This window comes from Armigeres subalbatus, chromosome 3, assembly GCF_024139115.2.
Source record: "Armigeres subalbatus isolate Guangzhou_Male chromosome 3, GZ_Asu_2, whole genome shotgun sequence".
NCBI classification, from domain to species: domain Eukaryota; kingdom Metazoa; phylum Arthropoda; class Insecta; order Diptera; family Culicidae; genus Armigeres; species Armigeres subalbatus.
In genome coordinates, this window is record NC_085141.1 from 427,276,045 (window position 1) to 427,292,351 (window position 16,307).

The 16,307-nt window shown below is 39.1% G+C and overlaps 1 protein-coding gene across 2 annotated transcripts in view; it reads right to left on the reverse strand.

The window, feature by feature from the left end:
* LOC134227458 (putative inorganic phosphate cotransporter) overlaps positions 1-16,307 on the reverse strand; it is a 90,907-nt gene that overhangs the window by 56,876 nt on the left and 17,724 nt on the right. For both annotated transcript variants that reach the window (XM_062708974.1, XM_062708975.1), the window contains exon 2: positions 50-303. In XM_062708974.1, the coding sequence (XP_062564958.1) occupies positions 50-101 (52 nt within the window). In that variant the 5' untranslated portion in view covers positions 102-303. The remainder of the gene's footprint in view (positions 1-49; positions 304-16,307) is intronic.

A 16,307-nucleotide genomic window follows, 5' to 3' on the forward strand; every position in this document is an offset into this window, starting at 1 on the left:
ATCGTGTTATTTATTATGACTAATGAGTATTTAGTAGACTTGTGCTTACCGCTTGGCTTCTGTAGTTCATCCTCTGCTAAATATTCTTTGGTAGCTGTCATCTTGCTGTTAGCTGCTTGGGTTGTTGTTATTGTTGACTGCTGGAATGCTCGTTCGTAAGATCTAGTTAAGGTTTTCACTTGTACACGTTAGCGGTTCCACTTTGGTCTCACTTAGTAATGCTACGTATCAGCGCCGTTCTCTTTAGGCGATGATAATAAAAATAATAATACTGAACCGTGATGAGCTTAATGCTGTCTTAATCTGAAAAACAATGCAGAAGAAAACGACGTGATTAGAATACAGAAATAACAAAAGTCCAGGCAGGAAATGATGCCGCTGTGTTCGAATATAGTCTAATCTGCATACGCTCACACCCCTGACGCAGGATCGAAACATGTGCGACGTGCCATCAACCCCGCCAGCCAACGCAGGGCTTGACAATAAATAATTCAAACCTGTCCCCCCCATGACAACGGCTCGATGACGACGCCCGCGGATGCAAAACCGCTCCAATCCAGCGGCATTCCAGACAAACAATTCTGGACGCCACACTTGCTTGTCGGAAACTAAGCCACAAAACAGGTGCATGTCCGAATCCGTTGCGGTTTGCGTTCAGTGCGCGTTCTAATTGGCGATTACTGATTAGTCTTCGGTCGAATGTTAATGGTTGCAAAACAAAACCGCGTCAATCGCAACACGCCGCATGTCTGCCGAAGGAGGCAAGCGTTGACCATTCGCGCACGTGCTTAGAGTGTTGGCTATATGTATTGACTTTAATTACAACTATTCTCTGGTCTATGATTATAAGTCACTTGCCTTTAGGGTTGGCGACATGACGAAAACACATTGTTGTCATCCAGTAACTAAATCGGATACAGATCAAAGCAACCCGTACGATAAATGATCTCTTTAGGCGTACAGTGAACTGTCAAAATGTTAATCACCGCTACGTCGAATGAATTAATTTTATTGGCAAACAACTGTTCATAAATTATTTTATGATGCAGATAACCACCAACTGCATGGTCCACACCTGTACACGTGTGCTTAGCAACCGGCGCAGCTTACTTCAATTCAAAACTATGCTATAAATACGATAATGTGAACAAATCACCGACCCACATAACTTCGTATCATGTTCCGCAAGCATATTACACAAGCAAATTTACACCGTCAATATCTATGTCAAACGAGAGCACTTCCGACTGCGACCTTGAGCCGGGAACGAAGAAGAATACCGACGAAGGGACAATCAGCTGCGCAATAGTCAAGTGTCGCCGCAAACGACAACAAGAGACATATTTAATAATCAATCGAGTAAACGCTTTGAGTATATTAAGTCCACATTGCTGTCGTGAAACCCAAACATTATTTCGTGCGAGCAACTGAGTGAGTCTAGAATGAGGTGACCTATTTTTTTCTATTTTTATTGCATCAAAACAAACTTTTATCTCTGAAAACGGTTATTATGGATTGTTTTTGGGCACAATTTACAATGATTCTAATTTAAAATCTTGAACATCCGTTTCTTCAGAAGGCTGTTTCAGATGTACATAATGTACTAATAGTTCAATATTGTATTGAACCATGAGTAGAGGTGTGCACCGCCGCTTAAAATTCGTCAGAAGTCCACAAAATTTTCCGTGGAAATTCCGAAGATTCAATGGAAGAATTTCCCGATTTATATCTTAAAAAATCCATCCCAAGAAAAAGCTCTTCTCAAAAACTGAGACGAACTTCCAGTGTGTGGGGTTTGAGTAAGTTGCCATCAGCGTGTGATTATAATAATACAACCTCAGCATGTCAATCGGTGAGCAGCAAGCCATGACTCGGCCTGTTCTTATCAGATATCCGTGGGTGGTGTGTACACGCACCGACGGAGAGCTGCTGTCATCGCAATTTTCTCCAGCCATTTGGAGCCACACATTTTGGCGATCCTGCCAGGTTGTTTTTTGTATACTGATGCTGATTTCAAAAGTTGAGTTGAATTCAAATGGTTAATGTGCGAAAAATACAGTATTTAATGGTTCGAAAGGAATCACAAGCAAGGTGGTTAATATTGCCACAAAGCGCGTCTGGAAGACCGCTCGAAACTGGATTGTGGTTTGGAAAATCACAAAGCGCGTCGGGACGACCGCTGGAAAATGGATTGTGGTTTGGAAAATCACAAAGTGCGTCGGGACGACCGCTGGAAAATGGAATGTGGTTTGGAAAATCACAAAGCGCGTCCAGAAGACCGCTGGAAAATGGATTGTGGATTGGAAAATCGCAAAGTGCGTCTTGGAGACCGTTGGAAAATGGATTGTGGTTTGGAGAATCACAAAATGCGTCTGGGAGACCGCTGCAAAATGGATTGTGGTTTGGAGACTCACAAAGCACGTCTGAAAGACCGCTGGAAATGGATTGTGGTTTGAAAATCACAAAGCGCGTCGTAACGCCAGCTGGAAATGGATTGTGATTTGGGAAAACACAAAGCGCTCCTGGGAGACCGCTGGAAAATGGATAGTGTTTTGGAAAATCACAAAGTGCGTCGGGACGACCGCTGGAAATGGATTGTGATTTGGGAAAACACAAAGCGCGCCTGGGAGACCGCTGGAAAATGGATAGTGTTTTGAAAATCACAAAGTGCGTCGGGACGACCGCTGGAAAATGAATTGTGGTTTGAAAATCACAAAGCGCGCCCAGAAGACCGCTGGAAAATAGATTGTGTTTTGAAAATCACAATGCGCGTCCAGAAGACCGCTGGAAATTGGATTGTGGTTTGAAAATCACAAAGTGCGTCGGGACGACTGCTAGAAAATGGATTGTGCTTTGAAATCACAAAGCGCGTCGGGACGACAGTTGAAATGGATTGTGATTTGAAAATCACAAAGCGCGCCTGGGAGACCGCTGGAAAATGGATTGTGTTTTGAAAATCACAAAGTGCGTCGGGACGACCGCTGGAAACTGGATTATGGTTTGTAAAATCACAAAGCGCGCCTGGGAGACCGTTGGAAATGAATTGTGGTTTGAAAATCACAAAGCGCATCCAGAAGACCGCTGGAAATTGATTGTGGTTTGAAAATCACAAAGCGCGTCGGGACGACAGTTGAAATGGATTGTGATTTGGAAAATCACAAAGCACGCCTAGGAGACCGTTGGAAAATGAATTGTGGTTTGAAATCACAAAGCGCGTCCAGAAGACCGCTGGAAAATGGATTGTGGTAAGGAAAATCACAAAGCGCGGCGGGACGACAACTGGAAATGGATTGTGATGAAAATCGACATTAGAAATGGATTGTGATTTGGAAAATCACAAAGCGCGCCTGGGAGACCGTTGGAAAATGGATTGTGGTCTGGAGAATCACAAAGCGCGCCTGGGAGACCGTTGGAAATGGATTGTGGTTTGAGAATCACAAAGCGCGGCGGGACGACAATGGAAATGGATTGTGATTTGGAAAATCACAAAGCACGCCTAGGGAGACCGTTGGAAATGAATTGTGGTTTGAAAATCACAAAGCGCGTCCAGAATACCGCTGGAAAATGGATTGTGGTTTGGAAATTCACAAAGCGCGGCGGGACGACAACTGGAAATGGATTGTGTTTTGAAAAATCACAAAGCGCGCCTGGGAGACCGTTGGAAAATGAATTGTGGTTTGTAAAATTACAAAGCGCGACCAGAAGACCACTGCAAAATGGATTGTGGTTTGGAAAATCACAAAGCGCGGCGGGACGACAACTGGAAATGGATTGTGATTTGGAAAATCACAAAGCGCGCCTGGGAGACCGTTGGAAAATGAATTGTGGTTTGGAAAATCACAAAGCGCGTCCAGAAGACCGCTGGAAAATGGATTGTGGTTTGGAGAATCACAAAATGCGTCTGGGAGACCGCTGCAAAATGGATTGTGGTTTGGAGACTCACAAAGCACGTCTGAAAGACCGCTGGAAAATGGATTGTGGTTTGGAAAATCACAAAGCGCGTCGTAACGCCAGCTGGAAATGGATTGTGATTTGGGAAAACACAAAGCGCTCCTGGGAGACCGCTGGAAAATGGATAGTGTTTTGGAAAATCACAAAGTGCGTCGGGACGACCGCTGGAAAATGGATTGTGGTTTGGAAAATCACAAAGCGCGCCTGGGAGACCATTGGAAAATGAGTTGTGGTTTGAAAATCACAAAGCGCGCCCAGAAGACTGCTGGAAAATAGATTGTGTTTTGAAAATCACAATGCGCGTCCAGAAGACCGCTGGAAATTGGATTGTGGTTTGGAAAATCACAAAGTGCGTCGGGACGACCGCTAGAAAATGGATTGTGCTTTGGAAAATCACAAAGCGCGTCGGGACGACAGCTGGAAATGGATTGTGGTTTGGAAAATCACAAAGCGCGCCTGGGAGACCGCTGGAAAATGGATTGTGTTTTGGAAAATCACAAAGTGCGTCGGGACGACCGCTGGAAACTGGATTATGGTTTGTAAAATCACAAAGCGCGCCTGGGAGACCGTTGGAAAATGAATTGTGGTTTGGAAAATCACAAAGCGCATCCAGAAGACCGCTGGAAATTGGATTGTGGTTTGGAAAATCACAAAGCGCGTCGGGACGACAGCTGGAAATGGATTGTGATTTGGAAAATCACAAAGCACGCCTAGGAGACCGTTGGAAAATGAATTGTGGTTTGGAAAATCACAAAGCGCGTCCAGAAGACCGCTGGAAAATGGATTGTGGTAAGGAAAATCACAAAGCGCGGCGGGACGACAACTGGAAATGGATTGTGATGAAAATCGACATTAGAAATGGATTGTGATTTGGAAAATCACAAAGCGCGCCTGGGAGACCGTTGGAAAATAGATTGTGGTTTGGAAAATCACAAAGCGCGCCTGGGAGACCGTTGGAAAATGGATTGTGGTTTGGAGAATCACAAAGCGCGGCGGGACGACAAATGGAAATGGATTGTGATTTGGAAAATCACAAAGCACGCCTAGGAGACCGTTGGAAAATGAATTGTGGTTTGGAAAATCACAAAGCGCGTCCAGAATACCGCTGGAAAATGGATTGTGGTTTGGAAAATCACAAAGCGCGGCGGGACGACAACTGGAAATGGATTGTGATTTGGAAAATCACAAAGCGCGCCTGGAAGACTGTTGGAAAATGAATTGTGGTTTGAAAATCACAAAACGCGTCCAGAAGACCGCTGGAAAATGGATTGTGGTTTGAAAATCACAAAGCGCGGCGGACGACAACTGAAATGGATTGTGATTTGGAAAATCACAAAGCGCGCCTGGGAGACCGTTGGAAAATGAATTGTGGTTTGGAAAATTACAAAGCGCGTCCAGAAGATCGCTGGAAAATGGATTGTGGTTTGGAAAATCACAATGCGCGTCTTGGAGACCGCTGCAAAATGGATTGTGGTTTGAGACTCACAAAGCACGTCTGAAAGACTGCTGGAAAATGGATTGTGGTTTGAAAATCACAAAGCGCGTCGTAACGCTAGCTGGAAATGGATTGTGATTTGGGAAAACACAAAGCGCTCCTGGGAGACCGCTGGAAATGGATAGTGTTTTGAAAATCACAAAGTGCGTCGGGACGACTGCTGGAAAATGGATTGTGGTTTGGAAAATCACAAAGCGCGCCTGGGAGACCATTGGAAAATGAATTGTGGTTTGGAAAATCACAAAGCGCGCCCAGAAGACCGCTGGAAAATAGATTGTGTTTTGGAAAATCACAATGCGCGTCCAGAAGACCGCTGGAAATTGGATTGTGGTTTGGAAAATCACAAAGTGCGTCGGGACGACCGCTAGAAAATGGATTGTGCTTTGGAAAATCACAAAGCGCGTCGGGACGACAGCTGGAAATGGATTGTGATTTGAAAATCACAAAGCGCGCCTGGGAGACCGCTGGAAAATGGATTGTGTTTTGAAAATCACAAAGTGCGTCGGGACGACCGCTGGAAACTGGATTATGGTTTGTAAAATCACAAAGCTCGCCTGGGAGACCGTTGGAAAATGAATTGTGGTTTGGAAAATCACAAAGCGCATCCAGAAGACCGCTGGAAATTGGATTGTGGTTTGAAAATCACAAAGCGCGTCGGGACGACAGCTGGAAATGGATTGTGATTTGGAAAATCACAAAGCACGCCTAGGAGACCGTTGGAAAATGAATTGTGGTTTGGAAAATCACAAAGCGCGTCCAGAAGACCGCTGGAAAATGGATTGTGGTTTGGAAAATCACAAAGCGCGGCGAGACGACAACTGGAAATGGATTGTGATGAAAATCGACATTAGAAATGGATTGTGATTTGGAAAATCACAAAGCGCGCCTGGGAGACCGTTGGAAAATAGATTGTGGTTTGGAAAATCACAAAGCGCGCCTGGGAGACCGTTGGAAAATGGATTGTGGTTTGGAGAATCACAAAGCGCGGCGGGACGACAAATGGAAATGGATTGTGATTTGGAAAATCACAAAGCACGCCTAGGAGACCGTTGGAAAATGAATTGTGGTTTGGAAAATCACAAAGCGCGTCCAGAAGACCGCTGGAAAATGGATTGTGGTTTGGAAAATCACAAAGCGCGGCGGGACGACAACTGGAAATGGATTGTGATTTGGAAAATCACAAAGCGCGCCTGGAAGACCGTTGGAAAATGAATTGTGGTTTGGAAAATCACAAAACGCGTCCAGAAGACCGCTGGAAAATGGATTGTGGTTTGGAAAATCACAAAGCGCGTTGGGACGACAGCTGGAAATGGATTGTGGTTTGGAAAATCACAAAGCGCGCCTGGGAGACCGTTGGAAAATGGATTGTGGTTTGGAAAATCACAAAGCGCGTCCAGAAAACCGCTGAAAAATGGATTGTGGTTTTGAAAATCACAATGCGCGTCTTGGAGACCGTTGGAAAAAGGATTGTGGTTTGGAGAATCACAAAACGCGTCTGGGAGACCGCTGGAAAATGGATTGTGGTTTGGAAAATCACAAAGCGCGTCTTGAGACCGCTGCAAAATGGATTGTGGTTTGGAAAATCACAAAGCGCGTCCCGAAGACTGCTAGAAAAAGTATTGTGTTTTGGAAAATCAAAAATTGCGTCTGAAAGTCCACTGTAAAATGGTTTGTAATTTGGAACAACATCGCTTTTATTCATTATTATTTAATCATAATCATATATTTTTCATACCTTTTAATAACCCAATTTAGTAACCTCAGAGTCAGATAAAGACACTATATACAAAGACGCGAAATCTGATCCCTGAGCAAATATTTCGACAGGCTACCCTGAATGCGCAACACTGCTCATATTCAATAAAGTTTTCAAATTGGTGTAAATGGTTTTCCTAGTTTCAAAAAATGATTAGTAACGCTTTTATCCACGCAATTCAGGTAGCAAATACAATATAAACAAGTTGAGAGTCATTTTCATCATTTGTAGGGGTTTATTAGGCTACATTGATCCAAACATATTACAACAATAATTTAAACATGTTTTTGCGGAAGTTAAATTAGCCCTTACCAAATGTTCTGCGTGATTTTTTGGAATGACAGGTCTTCTGCGCGATTGGAATAGCACTGACAGTAAATTTGGAATTCCAATTGGAACATTTCCCGTCTTTGTTTATAGTGTCTTTAGAGTCAGATTATTGATCACTGTGCAATTTGTTGATTTGATAATTCATAATCATTGATCATTAATCATACACATATTGTGTCAATATTTAATCAAGATCGGTAATAGTTATTAATACTCAAAACGTTTTATTCGTTAATCATTGTCAAGAATTAATTTAATCGTTAAATCATAATCATTAATCATTGCCAAAAATCCTAGCGTTGAATTATTTAACCATAACAAATTTAATTATTCATTAGAAGCTTTATTCATTAACGCTCTGTTCCTAGATTATACGGAATCCGGTCTCAGTGGACCACATTTACGAAAATTCATCCAATGACATCCAGGGAGTTGATATGACCTAAACTTGTTACATTGGCATGATCTTTCGACATCCGGAATGAGATCCCGGTGGACCACTTTTGCAAAAAAAATCCAAATATGGATTGCGACACATTATATGTCATTATTTTGCGATCATGAGTTGAAAAATGATACCCGGGAATTGAATTGACCTAACCTGCAAACATTGGCATCTGAAATTCGGTCCCGGCGGACCAATTTTACAAAAAAAAAACTCAAATGACACATCGTTTCTCATTATTTTGCAATATGGAGTAGAATAATGGCTTCTGGAAATTGATATGACGGAACCTGGCGACATTGGCATTTTTGTTTTCTCTTTTGCAAAAACAATCACAACTCACTGAAGATGCGTTTGGTGCGGTTTGACTGAATAAAAAATATTTCAGTTACAAGATAAAGATTGTCGCTGTCGTCGCTGCCCGGAACATCTTTTGCTGGCGAGGATAGGGTGCTAAATGTCATTGAAGGAAAAATACATACGATTTGACAGTTCGGTACCCAACATGTTTCGGACAGCAGAACAAAGGGAACCGAAGCGACAATCTTTATCTTGTAACTAAAATATCTTTTGACTGAATATAAATCGAATATTCAATAGCTTCAAAACCCTCGAAGTAGGCCTAATGACGACCCACAACTGATAGCCACATTATTAGCAATCAAAGCAATCGGGCAATGTGCCGTCAGTCACATGAAGTGAATCATCAATGGCATAAGATTTTTCAAGTAGTGTTGTGCGCCGTCACGCCACCGCCATTTTGGGTCGGAGTGCCGCCCATCGTAATTTCATCGTGCCGACGACTAATTGCAATAAAAAAAGGTTTTCAATCAAGTCGAAAGATTAAAAATGTTTTTGATGGGAGAAATTAATAATCGTAAAATTGATATCGCTGTTAGTTCGGACCGGCGTGGCGACATACAACGTTTAAGTTAGTCAACAGGATAATTTGTTGGTTTGAGTTTAAACTCTCTGGACTCTATCCAGTAAAACACTATACTTGAAATGTTAAGCAGATCTTTGGCGTGCGTCTAGGCAGACTTGAACAATTTAGATATCCATGGCTACTTAAGCCAATTCATTATCTGGTTACCAGTGATAAGGCATTTTTACAGTTATTAACTACAAAAATTCTTTGCCAAGTTACATAAGCCAAGAAAAATCTGATCAACTTAGCAAAACATGGATCAAACACGCAGTTTATTGGATCCAAACCATTCACTGTGTATAAAAAAAAGATATAGAGGAACTGGAACAACACTTCAAGTTCCTGGCAATCAAAGCGATTTATTATACTTTCAAAAAGTCCTCCAGTATTACTGGATTCTTTCTAAAAATCCTCAAAATCCTTCTCTTAGTCATTTCTCCAGGAATTGTTTCGGAAACGACTCCAGAAAGTTCTGCAAAAAACCTTCCGGAAATGAATTCATACATTCCTTCTGAGATTCTCTCAGGAATTCGTCCGCAACTTCCTCCATGACATCCTTCAAAAATTTCTTCTCACGAAATTCTTTGAAAAATTGCAATTAACAAAGGAATTTCTAAATTCTAAAATATCTCCAACAAATGCTTTGGACATTCCTTCAGAAATTCATCCAGGGATCATTTGAAAATTACTTTAAAAATAAATCTAAATATGTCTTTGGAAATTCCTCCAGCAGGAGTTCTAATTATTCCGCCCGAATTGCCCTCAGGAATTCCTTCGGACACTCCTTTAGAAAATTCCTCAAGGAAAACTTCCAAAGATGTCTTTGATAATTTCTTCAAAAGTGCTTTCAGGAATTCCTTGATGAATTCCTGTGGTAATTAATGTACGAAGTCATTTAAGAACTTCTTCGGAAGTTCCTTAGAAATTTCTTCGTGAATTATTTCAGGAACTCGTCTATGAATTGCTTTGGGAGTTCACTCAGAAATAACTTTAGAAATTTCTTCGAAATTTGTTTAGAAATTCATTCGAAAAATTCTCCGAAGAATCGAAAATTTATTTAAGAACTCTCCCGGAAATTGATTCCGTTTTTTTAAGAATTTCTAGAGAAATTTCTCTCAGAACTCCTTCTGAAATTGCTTAAAGAATTCCAGTGGAAGTTTATTTGAAAATTTATTAAGGAATTCCCGCGGATTTTTTCAGGAATGCCTGAAAGAAATTCTTTCAGGTATTACTTTGGAAATTTCTCCAGTAATTTCTTCGGAAGTTCTAGTTCTTGAAATTCTTTCGAAATTTCTCACAGAAATTCTTTCCTAACTTTCTCTAGAAAATTTCTTCAGAACATTTTACAGAAACTCTTTCAGAGCTCTGCCAGCAAATTCCTTAATCTTCGTTTTGGCATTCATTTGGATATTCCTTCGAGAATTTCGTTATAAAATCCCTTTGGATATTTTTTCAAGCAAATTCTTCGAAATTTCTTTAAGAAATTCCCATTTACCATTTGGAACCCCTTAGGAAATTCTTTCAAGATTTTTTTTTTTGAGAATCCTTAAGGAATTCCTTCAGAAGGTCCTTCAAGAACTTCTTCGCTTTTTCATTTTTCTGTTGAAGAGTTCGATGAGTACTACTCGTTAACACCTTTTTTTTGGAAAATGGCTAATACGTTATTTTTCCAGATTACGGCAGTTAGGAAATCCATTAAGGAGTTGCTACAACTATTTCAATCTTCATTTTTTTAGAAAAGTTCCTAAAGAACTGGAGGAATTTTCAGATGACTTTTTGAAGAAATCCATGAACGAATGTGTGAAAGTATTTCTGGTGGAATATTAGAAATATTCCTGGAGGAGATTCCGAAAGAATTCCTGCAGAGATTTTAGGGATTTTGGAACATTTTTCAAACGATTTCCTGAAGGAGTTTCCGAATAAATTTCAGCATGCATTTTCCAATGAATTCTTGAAGGAAATTCCGAAGGAGAACCTGGAGGGATTTTCGAAATAAAATCTAACCAAATCACATTAAGAATGCAAATAATATCAGTTCGAATTAGAATTGATCTTCTGGAATTAAAACCAAGGTTAAACTTAGAGAGAAATCTAAAATTTGAACCGTTTTCACGCGTTTTTCACGTGAAACCCCGTATAAGAACGTTTTACGTAAATCTGCAAATTCGCGCAAATGTCGTGTGGCACATGTGGGCATTTCAACACACCGAAATCCGGCTCCGAAAGGTTAGCCAAAGTGACACACCAAACGACACCATCGCGATGAAGTATGACCAATAGAACCCATAGACCCATTCTGGACACAGGTTTCCGGCTCCGAATGTTGGTATTTGACGATAGGGAACGGGAGCAGAAATTTTATCTATAGTGTACCTGATCATGTACCCAAAACGGTTTCTAGTTCCATCATCAAGTCTTATCACGGTAGTCCAGTATGATGAAGCTCTGCCAAATATTAATTAGGTCCCCCGAGGCCGAAAACCAGCATTCCGAAATCGACACTGTAATAACCACATATGTGTTATTTGAACCGTCACAGATCCACTGGCCACGGACATAACGGTTCTTTTGTAGTTAATGGTGGCTAGCTTAGATCAATGCGACAAACGGCGCCGCCGACGATTTTCGGGCCGGCACACACCTCTACTCTACTCTATAGGCTAGTCACATCAGTAGAACAAAATAAATTGAATTAGGAGCACAATCGTTTCCTCAAACTTCAAGGACAGAATGATTGTCACTTATTCGAAACATAAACCCTGAGTTATACACAGTAGGATATATATTTATCACTAATAAATTTGTAGAATTGCCATAATCACGTTTTTTCGATACAAAGAAGAATCAATCCATTTGATTATCTCTTGTCGGGAGAAAAGAAATATTTTTGACAGGAGTTCAGGAAAATTCAGAAATTTTAATAATAAAAATAGGGCGAAAGAAGTAACTAGAACAAAGACTGATGAGGCTTCTAATTTGGCGAACAAAAACCTTCATGCTAACCTTTATGTTTACATCATCCCTAATTATACTAATTTCTTAACTCCCTTAAGGAACCTTGAAATGCCAAACTGCCAAATTATCGAAGACAACTAGTTTACTGACACAGCAATGATTTGCTAATTGTAACAAGTTTCTAATTGAACGAACAAATAGCGTTTCCCAATTAGAGTTCTTGTTCGAACGTTCCAGCTAGCATTTGCTAATTGGTAATTTTCATCAATTTTCATGTAGCTGAAATAATTATTTTCGAATCCAAAGTGCATTGGAAATCAGACTGTATCGATATTGCATTCGTGGCATCTGAACTCGTTTGATATCCAAATTTCATTCATACTTGAATAAGTCGACAGTTGTTCGAAAACGCATCATCCATTGTTGCACACTCCAATCCAGGTGAATCCGATCAGGATCCAAACAAATCCGAACCGGTATACATGCCTCTCGCATTTTGAAAACCACCAAACCTATCAGCAACAGTTAAGGCGAGCGACCATATGATGCGCCAGATGTGTCATCATCACAAACAGTTCTATTTTCCAGGCAGCACCAACGTGATCGAAAGGTCACGACGATGACTGGCAAAACTTTGATCATACTGCCATTATCGCAGTGCTAATTCGCTAATGAAATGTCCAAAAAATCGTGCCGCTTAAAATGCCAAAAAAGAAGGGGCACACTCCGACGTTTAGCCATATTTGTGAGCAGTATAATACAATGTCGCTGGTCTTTTTTGTTTAATGAGATCGAGAGATTCGTTCAATTTAGTAAAAAAAAAGTTTGAGAGAAAATCATTACAGGAATAAGTGAAGTAATTCATATTTTGTTTCAAATACGAGTTTTGCATTATACTCGCCACACCTCCGGTTCAACAAAACCGCGCCTTCATCGACTTGGCTATTGAGGGTCTCATGAAACAGCTTAATTACTGTACATTTCCAGTTTGAAGCACCACGATCTCGTTATTTTTCCTTTGTACCATTTCGCACAGCAGATACTATCAAAAATGCGTGTCTGGAATGATCAGCAATATGTTTGCTTTATTCTGACTGTACAAACAAACTAGAATGTTCGCTGATCGTTTGATATGCACAAACAGATTCGACTGGCGGATACAAACAAAATACGCGCCTTCGAACAACAAACAATTTTAACTCGAGTTAGCCAAATACCTTTGTTGATGCGAGCTCTTCTTTTTATATTTTTTTTTAATTTCTAGGAAACTGGAGAGATAAATATTTTTGATTTTTTCTTCATAAAGTTATGTGGTATAATAAATTGCCAAGCGCCGATGGATGTGCGTTCAATGGAGGGCGAAAGATCAACAAAATTGGCATCGTTGCAAAATTTATTTCCTCGATCACTCTTCTTTCTCTTTTTTCGTCAATATTTAAATCGATCTTATTTGTTTGGAAACAGTGAAATATAGCCAGATATGAATTTCCAAAAGAACGCAGGTTTGGATTTTAAGTGATTTTATTTATAGAGTTTGATTCGAAAACAGTCTATCTTTTATTCACCAGACCATAGTATATGTGAATTATTATTCAAATTGTTATCCTGAATTACACAGTTATAGGTTGTAATCCTATAATATCTTATATTAGGGTATTCAATAATGGTTTGAACTAGTGAAAATCGTATCATGATTTGAACCATTTTGAAATCAGTCGAAATTACCATCTCATAAACAGAAAATTAACCTAAAACAGTATGAATGGCATATTTAGGTATACTGGAAGATATAGAGTTCATTAAAACTTGCGTACATATTGTTTAAGTAAACAAATAAAGCGATTTAAAAATGTTCTGAATTTGCGCTAAAATCCTCCCTCAAAAAGCTCATAATGAACGCATTTCATGACACAGAAGTGAGATCAATATATCAAAAGAAAGCCATTTTCATCTGTAATCGATTGACATCATCGTACAATTGAGAAACATTTTTAAATAGTTAAAATAGCAACATTTGTACAAGGTAAAAACTGAGCATGGTTTGTACTAAAATGTATCGTGATTTGAACTTGTAAATGCAGTCATGTTCTACTGCTGTCCGCTAGGAGCGCTCCATGCGCCTAGCTGAAACATTTTGTTTACATTTCCAATATAAAAAAATCGCAATTTCCATATCGATAATTTAGACGATTTCACCCGTTTACTAATCTAATGCGAGAAGATGAATAATAAAATAAATTTGCTTTTCTTCAGGTTTCCTCAGCGTTCATGCATGTAATTAGTATTAGAAATTAATTAGAAATTAGTTCAAACCATGATAAGAATCAAAGTTATGTAATTATTAAGGTTTTTCAATGAAACTATGCATAAATATGTGAACCCAGGATGTTTATAGAAAGATAATGAACTAAGGTTTTATATAAACTTGAGTTCGTAGCTGTAACATGTCTCTATAATGAAATAAATGAACTTTGTTCTGACGGCTCATCTGATTCCTGCCATTTGGTTCAAACCATGATTGGATACCCTACGTATCAAATAGACACTTTTGATATCCAAAAATTAAAAAGTAACAATAAATGGAAACAAAAAAAATAATCTAATAATGGATTCCTGTAGTTAACTTGCTGAGAGCATTTTATGCAGACACGTTCCTGGTCCGTGCGAGATGAAACTGATCAAAATCAAGAATAATTATAGTCGCGAAATAACGCACGTTTCCGGAGGCACCAATTTCAACTAAAACACAACGGTCAACTGCGAAATTATTATTTACACTTTGCTACGTTGTATATCAAGATCAAGCACAAACTAGAAATAACAGGCTCGTTTGGTTATCAATTGATTGAATATGCGATGGAGAGCAAGATCGGTCACCGTTGCAGTCATGTTCCTGTTTTTGAGGCTCACATTTTGAAAATTTTTCTGCTTCAAATTTCAATATCGACTGATCTTATTAAGAAGAAAAGGTGTATCAAGTTAGGTAATGACCGATGAATGGTATTTTAAGGGTTTATTCGACAAAATCACCGCTGAATTGTGTTGCAGGTGAAATGCTGGCCTATGCCGTTATTCATGAAGTATTGTTTTAAGTTTCAAGAAAAGATCTTGAAATACAAAATTGATTGAGGGCACCAGAAAAATAACTAATATAAAAACTCCCCCTAAAAAATAGAAATTTTCCATAAAAAAATAAGAAGTTGCCAATAAAGAAATCAAGCTATAAGCAAAGAAAAAATGTTAAGTTTCCCTAAATAATGCAAAATTTCCATAAAGAATTTTTAGAATTAGAATAAAAAAATTTTCAACAAAATAACAACCCACAGAATAAATATATTTTTCCACAAAAAAATCAATAAAGAGCTTATTGCTTTTTCTTATTTTTTATTGTTCTTTATTAATTATTAGTGGGAAATACCCAGCTTTGCCCGGGTGTTGTAAATGTCACAATGAACTTATTTGCAGAACCACACTCTAGATCAATGTCCGTTTGTTTTGTTTTCCTCAACAGCTGACCCAAAATTGTATTCTAATGATTTTTTACATTTCCCCGTTAAATTCACCAACTTTTTGTATATACAAACCTTGCGGATCCCAAAACGAATCGATTAGGTAAAAAAATCTTGTAAATCGGTCAACCCTTTTGCGAGTTAAATCGTCAGGAAGGAAAACTCAACTCATTTTTATTATACAGAAGAAGATTACGTGGATTTTTTTTTCAACTTTTTATGGGAAATAAATAATTTGAGGAAAATTTCGAAGGGTTCCTATAGGGCACTGCACGGGCTGCTTTGTCTCTTTCTCGCTGCAAAGAAATTAGAAAACAACAAGGCCAGTAAATGTCAAAATTTATGAAGAACGAAAGAGAAAGATATTTTTCCGTGCAGTGCCCTATAGTTGAGGTAATGTTGGTTTCACACAATCTACGTATTAAACGCAGCAACCCATATAGTCTATCAAATTGACGACCTGTCATAACACAAAATAAGAGAAAACAAGTGGTGGAATTAAATGCAATTATACGAACTCGTCTTATGACAAGAGAAAACAAATTAGAAATTGCATCAAAATCGGTAAAGTATCATTGAAATACCTTATCTTTTTCTCTGCTTTGCACCAATAATTGCGGTAGTGTTCCTATAGTTGGGAGTCCCATATGAAAACAATGGAACTATAGGAACACGAATAAAAAAATACCGCAACTATTGGTACACTGCACCAATAATTGGAGGTACAATTTTAGGTAATAATGATAGATTCTGCTGCGATCGGATCACTTTTAGTTTAAAATATGATTGATGAGCCTTTGGATGCATACTTGAGGTAAGCAAAATAAAGTACAGACTTGATGTGAGTGAATAAAGAGTGGTTGAACTTGCTCAGTTCCTCCACTATTGGGTCTTTTACCCTAAATGTTTAATCCTAATATGTATTGATTTATTCATGG